Raw genomic sequence first — 21,910 nt, 5'->3', positions numbered from 1 at the left:
GAAATAGTTAAAGGAAAAATCAAACCGAAAAATCGAATGCACACCCTTATAAGTTATATACAAGGAAAAAATAAACCGGAAAACCGAATGCACACTCTTATATACAATTCTGTGTGTGTAGATTGCCTTTTGGAACAAATAACAAAATCCTCACTTAGGATTTCTCGGGTCCAAAATTGAACTACAATTTCTTAACACTAATTAATATTCTTAATGGCAGGGTAAAGTGTGATTACTGACAGTGAACATAGATCCAGATCTAGCATTTTGATTATAATAAATACTTTCCATTTGAATTAGTATATAAAAAAAAAGGAATTTTGTCAATATAGAAAGATTTTTTTCTAACTCAATGTTGAAAGATATAGAGATAAAGAAAGAGGACAAATGATAAAAAGAAGAGAGTACGTGTATCACTGAGAAACCAAAGAAATAAGCCTTGCTGGCTGTTGCCACACGAACTCAGCACCAAATATCTCTCCAGCCAATGGTTATTAACTTCTCTCCTGCACCCAATATCCAAAATCACAACCCCACCCCCCACCCCCACACTTCGTTATTTTCCACCAGTACTTTTCATCCTCCTAATTAAAAAAAATTAGAAAGAAACAACACATTTTCATTTCAGTTAGCAACAGAACACACACACACTCGCACCATCTTTCTTCGTCATTGCTAAATTCAGGTAAATAAGCTGAACAGATCATCTGAGATCTTCATACTACTCTTGTTTGATTTGATTTGATTGTTCTTAGTTGCACTAAATTGCTTTAACTTACTGTAAATCTGCAGTACATTCCCTCGTATTGATCACCTTTTATACTTTCTGGTTATGTTTGCGTAACTATGTTATTTTCTGCATCTATTGCACAAACTTCATAAATTACTAGGCAATTAGATATGTAAATACTCGCATTTTTCTCGAATTTATTCATGTCTGGTGAAATTTGTGTTATGAAGATCCATTTTGTGAACTAGATGATTAACACAACTCGGCATCACTCAACCGGCTAATTAAGGATTAAAGTAGCATAAATTTGCTGTTTTCATAGCTCATAGGTAAGTTGATTGGTCAAAAAACTCGCGGTAGCTTGTTTATATTAATTCTCTGCTTACAATCCTTACTTTAGAAATTAATTAATTCTATTTTTTTGTATTGTTTCTTATTGTGGACTTCCTGCCAGAAGATTGAGAAGGGAGATTAAATTTGAGAATCAACATAGCTCTTAGTCATCAGCTGGTATGGTTGTAATTCAGAAACCTTGTTAAACGCGGTGTATGGTCTTGGATTTTAGATAGTTGTAGCGCTCGTGATGGCCATTGCTGCAGTTATTGGACTCTATGCAGGAAATAGAATCCTAAGCTCGTCCTTTTATTATTCTGATCTTACTGAAAAGTTAGCTTGTAGTGGTGATCATGCTATGATCTGCAATCCTACTAGGAATGTGATCAATGCTAAGAAGTCATCCAATTATAGCGCCGGTTATGTTTCCAATCGAAAAAAACAATCTGTTAAGGCTGTTAAAGAGCATGTGAATATTGCATCTAATCATTCTGATGTGGAGCCAATGGTTGAAATGTTCAAAAAGCTGCAGAATGAAAGCTTCAGTGAAGAAGATTCAGTGGAGGTTCTTCTTCTGCTGCAGAAATCTATGCTTGAAAAACAATGGAATCTTTCAGCTGAGAAAACATTGGCAGCTTTTCCACCAAATGAAAAGAACTGTAAAAAGAAGATGCAGATCACTTGTTCAGGGACTTCTGCTAGGCGGAGGAGAATGGATACTCGTAAAAGAGTTCAAATTCCAAAAACTTCAGCCACAGCGAATACTGCAAGCAAGCGACTGAGATCTGTTGTCGGTCCAGAGCTACAACAAAACCGTTTGAAAGGTTACATGAATGGTGTCGTAAACCAAGAGCTGCTTACACATAAGGAAGTGGTGCAACTATCCAAAAAAATCAAATTTGGTCTTTATTTAGAAGAACAGAAGGCCAGGTACTAAACTGACAACTCCCTCCAACTGTGCCACCCCTACTTTCTCAAACATCAGAACAGACTTTAGTAGCTGATCTTCTCTTCAGTGAAAATTACTATAAAGAACTTAAGAAATATTATAGAAAGAGTGAAATAAACTGTATATACTTTTTACCCATGAGAAGCAGAGTCATGAAGTTAATCTCTCTTCTCAAATTTCCGAGTTGGTCCAACTGCTTTTGATGTTTTCCTAACATTGCTTTCATAATATCGGAGGTCAAGTTGCTACCAATGTTTTAGTAGTGCTTGAAACTCATTATAAGAAAGAGTTATTAGCCTTTATGAATGCTGTGAGACTGAACCAGATTTAAGCCAGTCTTAATGTTGCTAATGGTAGCTAGCTTCCTTATCTAATAAAAAATGAGGTAAATAAACAGGATGGAGACAGAATGCCGGAGAAGTGTTTGGATAATCTAAAGAGTTACTACTCCTTAGCATGTTTCTCCTTAATTGTCAAAATGTAGTTGTGCCTTCTTGAAGGCTATGATTTCAATGTTAATGACAGCTTGGCTTCTTTATCTCTATCACATTGAAGGGAATTTTTTTTGATTAAATTGATAGTGATATTTTGGACTAGGTATTTTCTTTCAAAATATGTTTTAGATTAATTACCCAGCTTGTTTAATCCATGGAAAATTTTAGTCTGAAGGAAAGATTGGGATGTGAACCTTCTGATGATCAACTCGCGGTTTCCTTGAAGATGTCTCTTGCTGATTTACGATCTACATTAATGGAGTGTTCCTTGGCCAGAGAAAAACTTGCAATGAGCAATGTTCGTCTCGTCATGTCAATTGCACAAAGATATGATAGCATGGGTACTGAAATGGCTGACCTCATTCAGGTAACTTTTTACTGTATGAACAAAGCTACAGATACAGAACTTCTTGCATTTGTACATAGGTTATTATACTGTAAAATCAAACGTGGCACTTTTTGAGGAAAGTTCCTTCACGTGCATGTAGGGGGGCCTTATTGGACTACTTCGCGGGATAGAGAAATTTGATCACTCAAGAGGATTCAAAATCTCAACTTATGTTTATTGGTGGATTCGTCAGGTGAGATTACTATTTAGTTTTGTTTTTCAGTTTCTTGAAAACAATACAAGTTTGTGTTGTAAAATCACGAGTACCATTCATTACCTATTGGCTATTTCCCCATTTCTCAGGGCGTCTCCCGAGCATTAGTTGATAACTCGAGAACCTTAAGATTGCCCATACATCTACATGAAAGACTGAGTTTGATCCGTAATGCAAAAGTCAAGCTTAAAGATAATGGAATAACTCCATCAATCGAAGTAAGTTCTGTCAAAATGAATTGATCGATATCATACTCTCAATGTTTCTAATAAAGTTAATTGTAAAGTATTACACTGTTCTTTTTGCTAATTTGCTTGTGCTTTTTCCTGATCCATCAGAAAATAGCTGAATGCCTTAACATGTCCCAGAAGAAAGTCAGGAATGCAACTGAGGTATGATTATCNACTTTCATGTTTGATTCGGAATTTACTTTTATGTTGGAAAAATCACACCACACATCTATTTAACGGTTAATATTACAACTTTTAGATCTATTTTTTTTTATATTACTACTTAAAACATTTTAATTACAGGTATTAACAAATTAGTTTTAATTTATAAATTAATTAATTATATATTATTAACTAATATATATTATATAATGCTATATAATTAATAGGTGAGAGAAATAATATTAATGAGAGAAATCAATTTGTAATTATTTATTACACCTTCTAAGGGATTTCTTAACTTTATCATATGTCAACCCACACCCCAACCTCACGTTACTCTCAAAATATCTTTTTCATAAATATAGTAATTTATAATTGACAAGATAAATCTTTCCCGTGATATTCTCCTAATTAGTTGATTTTTATTTTGATTATTTTATTATTCCCAAGATAAATATTGATTACTAATCAATTACTTTTTATTTATTATGACTATTGGGGCCTTTAATTTTTTAAAAATCACTGTATATTGTAACATGTAATTTTCTCTTACTTTAATCCATCTTTTTTGCTTTTCTTGATTTTTTATTTATTTTAAATTTTGATATTATTTTTTATTTTTTTTAATCTGATTTTATTAGAATTAAGAATTCTATATTTTGAAAATTCGATTTCGTTTTTTATTTTAATTAATCTGATACTTGATTTTTTGAGAAAAAAAATCGTTTTACTGAAATTTTGAACTCGTTTTTGCTGTGTTTTTCATTTTGTGGGTGAAATAAGTATATTTAATTCTGAAATTTGTTGATATAAATAGTTAATATGAGATCATAAAATCTTTAATAAGGAGCTCCTAAGTTTTAGCCTAAATATGATTTTAAAAAATCCCACTTAAATACGGAATATAAATTGAAGAGAGAGGAAAATATAGAATTTGTATTACTTATTGCAGTTTAAACTTTTAATTACATGTTTTGATTTTTGGGTGATGTATATATTTCTTTTGCTACAATTGCTGACAACAATATATAATATGCATTGTTTTACAGTCAAATTTATTCCTCCCAGATTTATACTCGTTGGATATCAATTTCATACATTTTTATTTTTTGTCTTTGTTCTAAAATTTCAAGTTGGATACCAAGTATATATGTCACGCCCCAAAGTCGAGGGGCACAACTGGCTCCTAATGCCAAAACTCAGGCCCGAGCCGACCTTGCTGAACCATTTGCTACTAGCGCATGGTAGCCACACACAATCAAGAAAACAAACAAGTATATCTCGGCTTAAAACTAAGCCCACGATCGACAAAGCCCCTATCAACTGATCTATAAAAGAAACAACTCCTCCAGGAGATCATATAAATAAATAACCAACTAGCACAAAAGTCCTGATTAGGCCGTCGAGGCCACCATGATATCTATACCAAAACTAAAAGCAGGAATATATCAATATAATACATCAAACAACTCACAAGGTTCAGCAAAGCAACAACCTAGGCCAGTATGGCTATAACGTAGTTATACACCCCACACACTAGTCTACAAGCCTCTAAGACTAGTAAAGGTTGGCGGGACAGGGCCCTAGCCTACCTATAAAAATATACACAACAAAAACTAACAAACCTCCAAACTTTGACATCTTCGGAGAAAAGGGGCTAGCCAGCCAGATAGAAGTTAATCCTGCTACTGAGAAGGTCTACTCGATCGTCTAACAGGACCTGCATGTATGAATGCAACGCCCCCAGGCAATAGGGCGTCAGTACAAAATAATGTACAGAGTATGAAAGGTTGTAGACTAAATGAGCAAGTATCATAATATACCAAAAACAACCAGGTAAGGAAATCAAATTTAGATAAGCATGCCAATCCACTATTGAATCTAATAAAATACAATAATGATCAGACATTAACCTAAACCAAGCCCCCATAAGCCCAGTAGGTACAAACAACATACCACCTACTTAGGCCCCCATAAGCCCAAAAGGTGCCAAATCAATCTACATAACCTTATCGGTAGACCCTTGTCTTTGTAAGAAGTCACATAGCCCTTTTTGAAAATGATATAGCCCCGTAGATAGCGCATAGCCCTCTTAGGCAACATCATAGCTCTGTGGGCTGTACGTAGCCCTCTTTTGCATCTCATAGCCTTGTAGGCAATACATAGCCCTGTTTGACGTCAAAATAGCCCCGTAGGCAACACATAACACTATTTGGCATCAATATAACCCCGTGGGCAACACATAACCCTCTTTAGTAATAACATAGTTCTATTAGACACCATCATAGCCCCCATAGGCAGTTCATAGCTCAACAGCTAACCACAATAGCCCCAAGGACTACAACAAACAATTAAATAAGATGAAGGCGAGCAATTTAGCTATAAACAATATGTATGAATAATCTCCAAGTCGTTCCTAACTTAGGATCTTTCTTAACAGATCGTGAGTCCCTAAAATGAGGGTTTATAACCACCCAATCAACCAACCACTCATAATTACATCTACAAGATCACCAACGTTAACTACCTCTAAGGAAACATGTCGAACGAAGGGAATAACCTTAACATACCTTTCCAATGAACACTCGAAAGACAGTAGTTCCTTCACAAAAGTTGTTCGTTATGTCCTAAGCTTCTCAAACACTATATATACACAACTGGTACTCACCTTAGTTAACCAAGTTTAAACCTTGAAGAAACACCAATAACTGCAAATTTATATCTTCAAAAACCAGCTCCAAGCGCAGCTAATAAAAAGGGAAAACGATTGCCACGTGTAGGGATTACGTTTCTAGGCACAGGGGCAATGTTTAATGGTAAAAATTGTCTAAAACTAACCTTCATCATGCTAGAACTCTATAAGAACCCTCTTTTAAGCTTTCTCTCTGGTTTGGAACTGAAATGAAATATTTTCATGGCTTAAAACGTTAAATAAGTCGACATACCATATTTTTGACCTGATCCGGATCCGACCCGGATTTTGCCCCGGCAGTCCCTAGTAAAACCCTCATAACTTTTTACTCTGATGTTGGTTTGATACGGGGTTTTGTGCGTTGCAAACTAGACTCGTAGGCCTTCCATTTAATGGGTAATAGGCCTTCTAACTCTTTATATATTGGGAGAAAAGATCCAATACATTTGACCCAAATTTCATAAAATTCTTTAAAAAGGAACTTACGATAACTTTCACCCACTTTTATTTTGCGACTTACCTTACTTCAAAACTTGATATACAACCCTTGAACACTTAAAATATGACATACCACATCATTCTTAATTTATTACTCACCCTCCTTATCTTTTCACGAAGATACGAGTTAATTTAGACGTTTTGAAAAATCGGGGTGTTACAATATATAAATTGGATACAACATTAACTTGTTTTAGATTGTCTAATTTGGTTGAAATATCAATTACATTTTTTTTTTCATTTTCAAGTGGGATATCTTTTGGATACCAAATTGATACCAATTGAATACAACATTAACTTGTTTAGGTTGTCTAATTCGGTTGAAATCTCAACTACATATTGATCTTTCAATTTTCCAATGGGATATCAATTCAATACTAAATTTATACGAATTGGATACAATATATTAACTAGTTTTACGTTGGCTATTTCAGTTGAAATCTCAATTATATGTTTTTTTTTCAATTTTACCACTGGGACGTCAGTTGGATACCAAATGTATATCAATTTCATACTAAGATTTGACTTAATTTTTTCGGTGGATATCAATCGCATACCAACATTACCTATTTTTTGAGAATACATTTGAAAAATACTGAATACACAAATGATTAACTAGCACACATAATAAATATTTTGAAATTATAATTAAGTAACTTAAAAGACAAAATAAATCAAAACATGAGTTTGCCACAATAAAACAACCAAATCAAAATAAAAATAAATTATTTCTTTTTTCAGAAGGGTAATTTGAACATGTCTTTCTGTTGTGTTCTTCCCGACGACATGTACTGTACGTAATCTTAGACCTTTTGAATTTCACATCAACAAACCATTTTGAACTAGGCGACAATAATTTATGCTCCGACACTTTTTGAATTACATATTTTCCTGTTTCATCATAAATTATTGTGTCAGTATTATATCATACAAAAGTGCAAATAACTTTTATACATATGTTATATCAGTATACAAATTTCATAACATTTTTATGCATACAAAAGTAAAAATACATATGTTATTTTTAAACAATTTCATATGTTATTACAGAATACAAAAGTAAAAACACATATGTTATATCAATATACAAATTTCATACAATTCTTATTCACACATTTCTTACCTATTTCATGTCAAAAGTTATCAATTATTCATATCAGGATCATGCCACTAGAATACCAAAATAATTTCAACTTAGAAATATTAATTGTCATTTTTTAATAAACAGTATACCAAGTTCATTACATTATTATTCTCAAAATTCATTACAATATAATGCCAAAAAAAAATCCAATCAAACTAGAAATCGTACAAAAAAACATTATCGATTGTCATACATATCTGATAGTATTAGTATACAAATTTCAAAGAAAAAATTATCTATTTTTTAAACCATAAATATAGCAAAAAAATAAAAAAATAGGTCAGACAAATAATGAACAAATTCAATGTTCATACCAAAATATAACATTATACATATATAAAAAAAAAAGGTCATAATTCAAATTATTATACACAACAAAAAATCTGAAATCAGTATACAAATTTCATACAATTATTATGCACACTTTTCATACCTATTTCATGCCAAAATTATAACTATTTCATGCCATAAGTCGTCACATTTTCACAGCAGAATCATGTCACTATAACTATTAATTGTCATTTATTAGACAAATAGTATACGAAATTCATTCAAATATAATTCTAAAATCGTACCAACATGGTATAACCAATATACCAAGTTCAAATAAATTTTATGTAATTTCCTAACCAGAAACATACAAAAAAATTAATGTTCAAACCAAAATCTATACCAATTTCAAACAAATTTTATGTAATTTCAAAAGTGAATATTAATACCAAAAACGTCATAATTAAAACTATTATACACAAACAAAATCTGATATTTTTTTTCAGAATCACTGTTCATAATTTTTTTTAACGTTTGGTTTGTATAACAATACAAATAAAAAATCGCAAAGAACACTAACTTGAAGGATCCCATCTACCATCATGCTTTATTAATACTAATAAGAAGCCGTCTATTACAATCAAAATAAAGATTATTGAATAAAAACGAATATAAATTAGATGACAGTGACAGTTTACAGAGAAAATATTGAGAAGGGAGAGAAACCTTCCAACAAAAGAAAATAAATATGTTTGAACGAATTTTAACTGCTTTGAGCTAAATAAGGAAAACAAATATTCTTTATTTTTTTGAATTAATTTTAACTCATTGAGTAAAAAAAGGAAAACAAATATTTTGTTTTGAATCCCCTAAATTTATGGCATTATTAATTATCCTTAATGTATTCAAATTAATGACATGTCCCTTTTTTTCTTTTTATGATTTTCAAAAAAATATTTTTTTTTATTAATTTAAAATCTTTTTTTTAATAAAATATTACAACCTGAAACTTTTTTTTCATTACAATTTGAAAATTTTATTATACTGTCATAACTTGAAAATATTAATCTTATATATGTCATATATAAAATTTTCACAGCTGTATAGGCCCATATGCTCGACCAAACCCATTGGGCTATTGCTATACTCTATGAATTTAGCCCATCATGTAATGAAATATAATGAGACAAGCTGTTTAATTATCTTTAAAATGGATTTTTTTTTGGAAAAATTATAGAAATCCCACATTTAAGTTTACTCATTACCATTATCCTCTGTAAGTTTTACAAATCTCCAAAATTCCTCATTTTCGCGCATTAGATTAATGTATCAGCACTTATATTATTGTATCTCGCACATCAGATTAATGTATCAACGCTTATATTATTGTATCTCGCGCATCAAATTAGTGTATCAGCGCTTATATTAGTGTATCTCGCGCATCAGATTAATGTATCAACGCTTATATTATTGTATCTCGCGCATTAGATTAGTGTATCAGAGCTATATAAGTGTTGATACATGCGCGAGATACAATAATATAAACATTGATACATTAATCTGATGCGCGTGATACAATAATATAAGCGCTGATACATTAATTTGATGCGCGAGATACAATAATATAAGTGTTGATACACTAATCTGATGTGCGAAAATGAGAGATTTATGTAATTATAAACTTTTAAGGAATAAATTGTAATTTTGCCTTAAAAGTATGTGATTTCTGTAATTTGCCCTTTTTTTTATATAGTTTTAAATATATACAATTAAAATAATTAGTTTACAATAAATATAATTATGTTTTTATTAAGATAAAAATATTCAAAAAGTCATACTAGTATACACTGACTATACATTAGGATACACTCAAAAGTTGAATATAGCTTAACCATGCATGAATTATACTATGACTATTTATCAAACTATTTATTCCAAATATTTATTAGGCTAATTAAAGAAGAAGGAAAATTATGAGAAATAGTTAAAGGAAAAATCAAACCGAAAAATCGAATGCACACCCTTATAAGTTATATACAAGGAAAAAATAAACCGAAAAACCGAATGCACACTCTTATATACAATTCTGTGTGTGTAGATTGCCTTTTGGGACAAATAACAAAATCCTCACTTGGATTTCTCAGGGTCCAAAATTGAACTACCAATTTCTTAACACTAATTAATATTCTTAATGGCAGGGTAAAGTGTGATTACTGACAGTGAACATAGATCCAGATCTAGCATTTTGATTACAATAAATACTTTCCATTTGAATTAGTATATAAAAAAAAAAAGGAATTTTGTCAATATAGAAAGATTTTTTTTCTAACTCAATGTTGAAAGATATAGAGATAAAGAAAGAGGACAAATGATAAAAAGAAGAGAGTACGTGTATCACTGAGAAACCAAAGAAATAAGCCTTGCTGGCTGTTGCCACACGAACTCAGCACCAAATATCTCTCCAGCCAATGGCTATTAACTTCTCTCCTGCACCCAATATCCAAAATCACAACCCCACCCCCCACCCCCACACTTCGTTATTTTCCACCAGTACTTTTCATCCTCCTAATTAAAAAAAATTAGAAAGAAACAACACATTTTCATTTCAGTTAGCAACAGAACACACACACACTCGCACCATCTTTCTTCGTCATTGCTAAATTCAGGTAAATAAGCTGAACAGATCATCTGAGATCTTCATACTACTCTTGTTTGATTTGATTTGATTGTTCTTAGTTGCACTAAATTGCTTTAACTTACTGTAAATCTGCAGTACATTCCCTCGTATTGATCACCTTTTATACTTTCTGGTTATGTTTGCGTAACTATGTTATTTTCTGCATCTATTGCACAAACTTCATAAATTACTAGGCAATTAGATATGTAAATACTCGCATTTTTCTCGAATTTATTCATGTCTGGTGAAATTTGTGTTATGAAGATCCATTTTGTGAACTAGATGATTAACACAACTCGGCATCACTCAACCGGCTAATTAAGGATTAAAGTAGCATAAATTTGCTGTTTTCATAGCTCATAGGTAAGTTGATTGGTCAAAAAACTCGCGGTAGCTTGTTTATATTAATTCTCTGCTTACAATCCTTACTTTAGAAATTAATTAATTCTATTTTTTTGTATTGTTTCTTATTGTGGACTTCCTGCCAGAAGATTGAGAAGGGAGATTAAATTTGAGAATCAACATAGCTCTTAGTCATCAGCTGGTATGGTTGTAATTCAGAAACCTTGTTAAACGCGGTGTATGGTCTTGGATTTTAGATAGTTGTAGCGCTCGTGATGGCCATTGCTGCAGTTATTGGACTCTATGCAGGAAATAGAATCCTAAGCTCGTCCTTTTATTATTCTGATCTTACTGAAAAGTTAGCTTGTAGTGGTGATCATGCTATGATCTGCAATCCTACTAGGAATGTGATCAATGCTAAGAAGTCATCCAATTATAGCGCCGGTTATGTTTCCAATCGAAAAAAACAATCTGTTAAGGCTGTTAAAGAGCATGTGAATATTGCATCTAATCATTCTGATGTGGAGCCAATGGTTGAAATGTTCAAAAAGCTGCAGAATGAAAGCTTCAGTGAAGAAGATTCAGTGGAGGTTCTTCTTCTGCTGCAGAAATCTATGCTTGAAAAACAATGGAATCTTTCAGCTGAGAAAACATTGGCAGCTTTTCCACCAAATGAAAAGAACTGTAAAAAGAAGATGCAGATCACTTGTTCAGGGACTTCTGCTAGGCGGAGGAGAATGGATACTCGTAAAAGAGTTCAAATTCCAAAAACTTCAGCCACAGCGAATACTGCAAGCAAGCGACTGAGATCTGTTGTCGGTCCAGAGCTACAACAAAACCGTTTGAAAGGTTACATGAATGGTGTCGTAAACCAAGAGCTGCTTACACATAAGGAAGTGGTGCAACTATCCAAAAAAATCAAATTTGGTCTTTATTTAGAAGAACAGAAGGCCAGGTACTAAACTGACAACTCCCTCCAACTGTGCCACCCCTACTTTCTCAAACATCAGAACAGACTTTAGTAGCTGATCTTCTCTTCAGTGAAAATTACTATAAAGAACTTAAGAAATATTATAGAAAGAGTGAAATAAACTGTATATACTTTTTACCCATGAGAAGCAGAGTCATGAAGTTAATCTCTCTTCTCAAATTTCCGAGTTGGTCCAACTGCTTTTGATGTTTTCCTAACATTGCTTTCATAATATCGGAGGTCAAGTTGCTACCAATGTTTTAGTAGTGCTTGAAACTCATTATAAGAAAGAGTTATTAGCCTTTATGAATGCTGTGAGACTGAACCAGATTTAAGCCAGTCTTAATGTTGCTAATGGTAGCTAGCTTCCTTATCTAATAAAAAATGAGGTAAATAAACAGGATGGAGACAGAATGCCGGAGAAGTGTTTGGATAATCTAAAGAGTTACTACTCCTTAGCATGTTTCTCCTTAATTGTCAAAATGTAGTTGTGCCTTCTTGAAGGCTATGATTTCAATGTTAATGACAGCTTGGCTTCTTTATCTCTATCACATTGAAGGGAATTTTTTTTGATTAAATTGATAGTGATATTTTGGACTAGGTATTTTCTTTCAAAATATGTTTTAGATTAATTACCCAGCTTGTTTAATCCATGGAAAATTTTAGTCTGAAGGAAAGATTGGGATGTGAACCTTCTGATGATCAACTCGCGGTTTCCTTGAAGATGTCTCTTGCTGATTTACGATCTACATTAATGGAGTGTTCCTTGGCCAGAGAAAAACTTGCAATGAGCAATGTTCGTCTCGTCATGTCAATTGCACAAAGATATGATAGCATGGGTACTGAAATGGCTGACCTCATTCAGGTAACTTTTTACTGTATGAACAAAGCTACAGATACAGAACTTCTTGCATTTGTACATAGGTTATTATACTGTAAAATCAAACGTGGCACTTTTTGAGGAAAGTTCCTTCACGTGCATGTAGGGGGGCCTTATTGGACTACTTCGCGGGATAGAGAAATTTGACCACTCAAGAGGATTCAAAATCTCAACTTATGTTTATTGGTGGATTCGTCAGGTGAGATTACTATTTAGTTTTGTTTTTCAGTTTCTTGAAAACAAAACAAGTTTGTGTTGTAAAATCACGAGGACCTTTCATTACCTATTGGCTATTTCCCCATTTCTCAGGGCGTCTCCCGAGCATTAGTTGATAACTCGAGAACCTTAAGATTGCCCATACATCTACATGAAAGACTGAGTTTGATCCGTAATGCAAAAGTCAAGCTTAAAGATAATGGAATAACTCCATCAATCGAAGTAAGTTCTGTCAAAATGAATTGATCGATATCATACTCTCAATGTTTCTAATAAAGTTAATTGTAAAGTATTACACTGTTCTTTTTGCTAATTTGCTTGTGCTTTTTCCTGATCCATCAGAAAATAGCTGAATGCCTTAACATGTCCCAGAAGAAAGTCAGGAATGCAACTGAGGTATGATTATCCTAGAGCTTTAACATTTCCAGTTCATTTAGTACAAATTGCTTCTAAAATATTTCTTTTTCTAGGCAAGCAGCAAGGTGTTTTCACTTGATAGGGAAGCATATCCCTCTTTAAATGGCCTTCCTGGAGCAACACTTCATAGCGTAAGTCCAAACCATAATCTTTGCAAAAATGTATTCTAGATTTGCATTTGACAGCATTCTGGATTTACTAAGTAATCCAAGACCGCCACTTTACAAAATGTACATATTGACTATCCATCTTCTAGAAAGATTTTAATCCAAGATCTTGAGGTCTAAGGCTCTTCTTTGTATCAGCCATTTTTCATCACTTATGTTTCATGGCCTACTTTCTTCTGCAGTACATTGCTGATAATCGCTTGGAGAACAACCCGTGGCATGGAGTTGATGGATGGGCGCTCAAGGTAGGTTAATGGAGAGAAATCCTCACAATTTATTATTAAATATTGAACACATGAACAGTATTTAATATGTGACTTGTGTTCATATGTTAATGAATTTAACAAAATTAAACTTTTGAGGTATTTTGTCCTGATTTATCCCCCTCCCTTAAATTACAGAGGAATTAGTATTAACCCTGGTCCCTGGTAGATGCATGCCTGAAAGGTTCCTAGTGGCAGTTACTACTATTCTAGCACTAGCTCCCTGAATGAGTCTTTCCTCCTTGACTCAAAGTTAGGTTCGATTTCGATAAGTCAACTCATAATGATGGTTAGTTTCCCAGTTATAATTTTGTGCAGGAAATATGATCTTGGTCTACATTCTTTGTACCTTTCCATCACTATATTTGATTGCTGTGCTACCATAAAATCTTGTTCCCTTAAATTCCCTTCTTTTTGCGTTGCTGTGTTTTTTCTCTTCTATAACTAACTAGAACTGAGCCTCAATCTCAAACTAGTTGGGGTTAGTTTTATGATACTTCAGTAACCATATCACACCAGCAATCCAATATTTGAAAATTTAGGCTCTCTAGCACTAGAAGTTATAGATTCTATACTGTTATACAAATCTCTAACAAGACTAGCAAACTAAACCTGAATCACAATTGAATGTTAGTCCATATGGATCCTTTTTTCCCCATTTTGCCTTAATTATTTTATGCTGAGTTTGCATGTATTCCAAGAGACTCTAGGTCTTTTTAGACAGTTCTTCCCTATGATTAGGTCTACCTCCTATTTTCACTTGGGATGTATGTAAACAGATTGGTAGTAATGATAACACCCCAAATTTGGGTCTGAGGATACCTGTGATATCAATCATGCTTCTCCCTACCTATGTTTCCCAGGAAGGGATGTTCTCTGGGGTGCCTCCTTCTACTTTACATTTTTCTTTTCTTCTCATCTTATTTATCAAGACATTAACCTGAAATGTCTTAGAGAGTGCAGAAATCATGACTGACTTTATCTGTTTTGCAGGATGAAGTAAACAACCTCATTTCTTCAACGCTTAGGGAACGCGAGAGAGATATTGTCCGACTGTACTATGGTCTGGACAATGAGTGCCTTACCTGGGAGGATATTAGTAGAAGGTAAGAGCCCTAGTAAAATTGACTCTTTAATGTAGTTAGCTAAAGATAAAGAAACTATACATGTTTAAATTCACAACAATTTGAACTAGGTTTGAAAAATTTATTGCTATGAAGTTTCTTATTTTGTTGAACCGTTGCTCTAAATTTACTTTTTCTTTCTTTACAGGATAGGTTTGTCCAGAGAAAGAGTGAGGCAGGTTGGATTAGTTGCACTTGAGAAATTAAAACATGCTGCCAGGAAAAAGCAATTAGATGCAATGTTGGTTAAACATTGAGTATGATCGTTGAGACCAAACTACAAATGAACTGTACATAGAGTGTAAGGGAACCTGCATCTCCTATTTTAATTTCTTGATGAGGAGAACAGATGAAGATCAATGGGACATTCTTCACCATCCACCCGTCCCAAGCCTCCAAATTCATCCGAGAAGAGTCAGAAAGATGTAGTGAAGATTTTTGTGCATCACATATTTTAGGATGTATCTGTGTTTATTGAGATAGTAGGTAGGTAAATGCAAATACTGTATATATGTTCTTTGTGTTGACTTATTTCATACACTTCATGTGATAATGTCCATTTTATATGATGTATCTTGATGAAAAACACAGTTCCTAAAATGTTAATCTGACTTTGTATACAATTTTAGTGGTAGTAGAAGAAAATATTTAAAATAATATTGTCAAATTTATTTCCTGTAGTAAAGAAAGTAGCACAACAAAGTTGAAATTTGAACTCTTAATAGATTAAAAAGCTGTCTGGGAAGTGAAATCGGGTATAACAAGTCAGAAGTTCAAATACAAATTGTGTTATTACTTTTTTACTAGTATATAAAAGGGATGGAGTTAGTTCTGTGAGCTTTTGGTATGAATTGCCACTTGATAAAAGCTGTAGTTTGTTTGATGAAGCTTCTAAAATCAACGTATCTTGAAGAGTGCTACTTTTGGTGAGAAGCAATTTGTGTTTAATCGATAGATTTTGAAAATACTTTTGCAAGACAATTAGCATTCAACCAAACTTTTTCAAAGTGCTTCTAAGTACATTTTTCTGAAAAGTGATTTTGGAAAAAAACTACATTTATTTTCTCCTAAAAGCTTGATCAAACACCTTACTTTTTTAAATTCACACTTTTGGCCTTCCAAAAGCTTGGCCAAAAAGGTTATAAGTTCCTTGAAAATATTGAGTTGGTGTTCTTGAAGATAAAACCCATGACAGCAATGACACTTAAATCACATGCAATGCCTGTGCTAGTGAGAGGAAGCCGACTGAGACATTATGGTTACCCAAAAAAAAGAACCTATAGTTTGCACTTTGCATTTTACAGGGTTCTATGGACTATGGCACATTGAAAATCTCCATGCAAGACAAAGGCTCAAGTATAGAGATTTTAGCCAATCATCATTCTTACAAAAAAGTTGCTAATAATACAGAAAAGTGATTAAGCATTGACTGCCTAGCAGCTATCTAGTTTGTAGCTCTAATACAACAAGATTCAGAGGGGCGAAAAAACACTAGGTAAAATTCCTTTGGATGCAAGGCTGAAAGCAAACCTTGGCTATTTAGTGTCTTGCTAAACAGATCAGTAGTTAATTAGGACAACTCCTTCATTCGATGTCATCAATCCAGTCGCCATATATTTTACTAATCTTATCCGGGCCTTTCCATTTTTTAAAGAACCTTTGGCCAGGCCTATCAGCTATGCCAGTTGGCCTTTGTACCTGAACACCCTGCCCCAGATGATAAACATCTGTGTGGAGTGCTGGAATGGTTGAAGGCAATGTACTTTCTGTTGCTCTTGATGGAACCCCGCCCTGCTTTAATTCTGGAGGAACAGAGACATAATCTTTGCCATCTGTTTCCGCAGGTCCTCCACCAAACTTGTTCAATTCTGCCACAAAATAACACAAGTTAGTAGTTTGCACAGGATCAAACGGAAACATCCAACAAAATTTTGTAGTCTGGTCAAATGAAACAAGACAGCTATAGCTAACACAGAAGACCTCTGAACAATTAACTGAAAGATGACCAAACAATTGCACATTTAAGAGTCTTAGCATATAGGTCTTACAATCACGCAGATTATCTTTACCCTTAACGATCATGCAGGCACTCTTTTCCGCAAAACCAGACAGCTCCAAGAGTACCAAATTTTAGTCAACATTCAACTGCTTCCCTGATACTTAAGGTTCTCTTAGTAGCAAAACCATTGCCATGATTATGTCCGCATTTAGTGAAATTTATGAAGTTGATACCTAAGAGGCTCTTCCTATTGCACATGAAGGTATTGAAATAAAACGTATACCACCAAGTTCCAGTAAATTTTTGTCTTCTTCTTCCTTTCAAAAATAATTAAATATCTAACCATTACCTGGAAAACTGTAATCCTTATTACTTAACATGCTCTCCAACTAATCTCTAGGATGTTCCCCAGTCTCTGCTGAAATTATTAGATTCTTCCACATCCAAGGTCTTGTGACTGCGCAAACTTTCAATCAACCGGCTCAAGCCTTCTAATGACCTTAGTTCTTTAAAATCTTCATTTCATAGTCGTTGCATTGGCTCATCAACCAAATAACAAGATTCAGAAATTCAATTCCTTGGTCTTCCCCTTTTCTGTTTTGTTGGATATAACAAAGCCCACCTCACCTACCAGGAGCCAAACAATGACTTTTTTCCACTTTGCTCCTGCAACTCGAGTCCAACATCGCGGTTGGAGGTGGAAAGCACTTTCCACTAGGTTATAAACTACTTCCTCTCAATTTTTTGGATGACTAATAAATCTATCTGGAGCCACCCGCAGCTTCTGAAACTCAGTAATGATGGGGCCACCTCTCTACTCTTCTTCACTTAAATATACTAGACTTAGTTTCCTTGACGCAGGGATCGAACTTGTGACCTAAGACACAAGTCCCTCAACCTTTGCCAATTGAGCTAACCCTAAAAGGCACTCCTTTCTCTCAGTTTCCTCCAACTTATACAAACGGAAAGAAATTCAACTTCATCCTAAATACCTATATGATGCCAATGAATAGCATCAACACGGAATATTGAATATTACATGCCATTTGGAGTTGCAAAACATTTTATCTTGTTTTTGGATAGGCACATGTTATTGTTAACCCAATAGTTCCTTCTTCTTTTTTCTTCGATAAAGTACACATTCTGTTTTTTTATGTATCTTGGTTTGACTGGGTACGAAGTTTAGAAAACAAGGGAGACTTTTGAATCTTGTGGTCTTAAACTAAAGATGTGTATAATGTACTGAAATGTTCTTTGAATCTTGTGATCTTAAACAAGAAATGTGAGATGTTAGAATTAAAGAGTTACCAGATATAGAAAGTGTCATTCTTTTCAAAACAAATTAAAAAGGAAAGTAAGAGTGTAAGACACATAAATTGCAGCGATGGAGTAATAATTTATTGATATTGTGGAGAAGAAGTATACTGTATAACAAAAAGTAAAGAGACTTAAAAAAGATATGGATTATCTGTATACACAGGGGTACACCAAAAGTTATAATCAAAATAAAGAGCATACCCTAATAGTTGTGAAGTCGTATTTTATCCCTTGGCACAAGTATTTAAAGCCTCATCTATGTAAAGTCAGACATATTCACCTAATATTCTAACCATACATATAAAAAATGTAATGAGTTTGGTATCTGATGTCATTCAACAGATAATCTCATATATAGAGTTATCAATAAAGAGAAGGATAATGACGAGAGTGAGTATAGTTTTAAGCAGACTAGTTGAGAACTTTCCCAGATAATACTTTCATAAGTATTGAAGTGATCCTATATAGAAAGAAACTTCAGTCTCTTTACTGGTATTTTCAGCTTGTCTAATTTCAAGTTTACACATTCAAGATGACAAGGCAAGTCTCTGTCCAACACAAAAGATAAAAGGAACCTAAATACACTCATCAACATGCATTTTCACATAGCATTCCAGCAAGCCAAAAATCAATATAAATCATCAATATTAAGCAATCTCATCATAAACATTGATAGATGATAAGATAAGCTGCTGTCCACCAGAAAAGATGGGCCTTAATACACTTTATCCACTTGCATTTTCCCCTAAACAAAATTTAACCAAGCAGATCAACAATTGCAGCAAGCCAAATCAATCATAAATCATGGATCTTCAGCAATCTCAGTGTATACATTGATATCCTATCTCACTACACCAGAAATAAGCAAAAAGTTATATCCATACCTGCCACACCATGAGCAAAATGACACTTGCTGCCAAACGGGCAATAACCAGTAGTCTCCCACTTATTACAAATTCTTGTCTTCCAGTTTGAAGGCTTTTGGGTTGCTCCAGTAGCATTATTTCCAAATCCACCAACAGTAGGAGTCACACTTATTGCAACACTCTCTCTAGACCGTGATTGTTCATCATGAAGGAAAGTGCAACTATCTCCATAAGGACATCCCTCTTCAGTGTAGAACTTCTTGCAGTGCCTCCCTTTAGCGGACCTTTGAGACTCCCCACGTAAATCAGGAGAGCTCAATATTGGTATCTGGTGTTCTTCTCTCAGTTCCACCATTACTCCCCGCTCATTTTCATGTGCAGCTACTATCTCTTGCCAATTAGGAGGTGGTTTGCGAAGCTCCTCTATTCCATGAGCAAAGTTACAATTAGTAACATAGGGGCAGACACCAGCACGGAACTTACAACACAATTTAGTTTTAAAGAACATCTTTCCGATTGCTTTAGAACTACTGGTGACTATAATGCGAGCATCTGAGTCCTGCACATTCCTTGACTTCTTGTTAGGAGGCTCACTCCCCGACCGGTTTTGTGAATGCCTACCATCCTGACTGGAATTGGAAGGGGTTTCACAAAAAGGACCAGTGTTCCAGGCTTTATAATCATCCTCAGTAGCCCAAACTGCCTGGTCAGAATAATTAGGACCCCAACTGTCATAACCACCACCCCCGGCTGTGGAATCTGGGATCACATTCCCTCCAGCAAAACCAGCTTCACCCGTAAAATCCATATAAACAGCAGATCTGACTACCCAAAATGTTCAATTCCCAAAACTGATAAAATAGAGTAATATGACATACAAAACAAGAAAGCTCAAACCATGAGCAAAAAGATTACACACTGACAGCTATACCTCAAAAGAATGAGAAAGCAGGAACCTCAAACCAACACAAAAATCCCAACACACTTATTGTCCATAAAGGAAAAAGAAATAAGAAACCTTCCTCTTGAAAATAAGGAATTGGAAGCTAAAAATCCTACCTTTTTCACTTGATTGTTACAGAAAAACCAAAAATTTTCCTTTAGCGGGTACAACCATTCCCTAATTCAAAAAGTCTAGTACAACAAGTAATCAAACAAGATTGACCATCTCTTGCTCGAACACAATGCACTTCAAAAACCCTAGGTCTCATTAGTTACTAACAGAAGAAAAGAAAGAAAACCCAACAAACCCAGATGGAAAAACAACAGCTACAGAAAAGGAAAGAGTACAGAAATTAGGGAATTCAAGATTAGTAAGTGTAGAAACAGTTGATTAAAGTTAACTCACATAAAGGAAACAGAATCTCACGACTAAAAATTGGAGTTAACAGAGATCAGATTATGGGGTTACGATGCTTGATTGACGAAAATGGAAGAAAACGGGAGGAGCGGTGGTGGTGTGTCGTCAATTCATCGGACCCTATCTCCGCAAAAATAGCAAATGCCACTGTAAATCGGACAACTTCCGGTAAGAAGATAGATTGTCTTAAATAGGGATTTATTTATTTACTCTAATTTCCTTTAGGGCTCCCATTAATTGAATTCACACTAAATAAACCTCAAATTTTGATTATTATTTTTCTTTGTAAAAAAAAAAAAAAACAAGTAAAAATTACACAATAAGTATTATAGTTATAATTATTTTCTATAATTTAAAACTATCAAAATTAAAACAGCTGAAAAACTTAAATAATGGCGAAACAAATTGTTAGAGAAAAACACTAATAGTACGCTCACCTGAGAGTAGAGACGTCTCAGAGAGGAAGATGTTTATAGGTGAGTTATTTTTTTATCGAAGAGGATAAACTTGATGGAGAAATCAAGTGTAATTGTCGAATAATACAGAGAAACAATTGTAAAGTGGAAAACTTTAAAATAAAATGACAGGAATAACCTCAAACTGAATGTGAATTCTAAAAAGCATACGCGTCGACAAAGAGGTGTTAGCTATTCCCTTTTATTAAATAGTACTAGTCAGGGGTATTCACGATTTGGATAAAAATCGATTCAAACTAAAAAATTGAACCAAATCGATAAAATCAACCGATTTTATGGGTCTGGTTTGGTTTGGTTTTAGATTTTTGAAAACCGATAGTATTTGGTTTAGTTATGATTTTATTCAAAAAAATTGAAGAAATAACCGAACCAAAATGATGAATTATATACATATATTTTATTAATATGCATATTTAATATATTGTTTTTATAAACAATTTTAAAGATCTTATATATGTTTTCATTAAATTTTCTTTATAATTTACTTATTGAAAGCAAAAATTCCCAATGTGAAAATATTTATCTTATTGATTTCATATATATGAGTGTCTATGACAATTCTTTGTGGAACTGAAAATGTTACTGCCTCGTCCTTCTAGGCCAATATAGTGAATTTTAAAACTTTATTCATAGTAACTTCAATGATCGAAAGTTCAGTAATTTCAGTCATTCTAATTGTTGTCACTTTTTTTCACATTATGAATGAACTATTTCTTTTATTATTGTGTATGG

The 21,910-nt window shown here is 33.7% G+C and overlaps 2 protein-coding genes across 10 annotated transcripts; one reads left to right on the top strand and one right to left on the bottom strand.

The window, feature by feature from the left end:
• Nucleotides 1-560: 560 nt before the first annotated feature.
• Nucleotides 561-15,735, top strand: LOC125872553 (RNA polymerase sigma factor sigA-like). Of its 8 annotated transcripts, none has more exons than XM_049553293.1 (10): nucleotides 561-685; nucleotides 1,185-1,993; nucleotides 12,760-12,958; nucleotides 13,080-13,172; nucleotides 13,283-13,411; nucleotides 13,532-13,585; nucleotides 13,660-13,737; nucleotides 13,956-14,018; nucleotides 15,030-15,142; nucleotides 15,309-15,735. In XM_049553293.1, the coding sequence occupies exons 2-10, from the start codon at nucleotides 1,314-1,316 to the stop codon at nucleotides 15,415-15,417; spliced, it is 1,518 nt and encodes a 505-aa protein (XP_049409250.1). In that variant the 5' UTR covers nucleotides 561-685; nucleotides 1,185-1,313; the 3' UTR covers nucleotides 15,418-15,735. The 8 variants fall into 8 exon arrangements, with proteins under 8 accessions (XP_049409250.1, XP_049409251.1, XP_049409247.1 ...); XM_049553294.1 differs by lacking the exon at nucleotides 12,760-12,958 and adding an exon at nucleotides 2,675-2,873; XM_049553290.1 differs by lacking the exons at nucleotides 12,760-12,958; nucleotides 13,080-13,172 and adding exons at nucleotides 2,675-2,873; nucleotides 2,995-3,087.
• A 703-nt stretch (nucleotides 15,736-16,438) lies between these two features.
• LOC125872966 (zinc finger CCCH domain-containing protein 56-like) lies at nucleotides 16,439-21,063 on the bottom strand. Of its 2 annotated transcripts, XM_049553787.1 has the most exons (3): nucleotides 20,691-21,061; nucleotides 19,361-20,193; nucleotides 16,439-17,028 (listed from the first exon to the last, which is right to left on the bottom strand). In XM_049553787.1, exons 2-3 carry the CDS (start codon nucleotides 20,148-20,150, stop codon nucleotides 16,745-16,747), a joined length of 1,074 nt encoding a protein of 357 aa, XP_049409744.1. In that variant the 5' UTR covers nucleotides 20,151-20,193; nucleotides 20,691-21,061; the 3' UTR covers nucleotides 16,439-16,744. The 2 variants fall into 2 exon arrangements, with proteins under 2 accessions (XP_049409744.1, XP_049409743.1); XM_049553786.1 differs by having other exon boundaries at nucleotides 16,440-17,028; nucleotides 19,361-21,063.
• Nucleotides 21,064-21,910: the final 847 nt, after the last annotated feature.

Source organism: Solanum stenotomum, chromosome 8 (assembly GCF_019186545.1).
Source record: "Solanum stenotomum isolate F172 chromosome 8, ASM1918654v1, whole genome shotgun sequence".
In the NCBI taxonomy this organism is placed as follows: Eukaryota; Viridiplantae; Streptophyta; class Magnoliopsida; order Solanales; family Solanaceae; genus Solanum; species Solanum stenotomum.
This window is presented reverse-complemented; position numbering and strand designations above follow the sequence as displayed.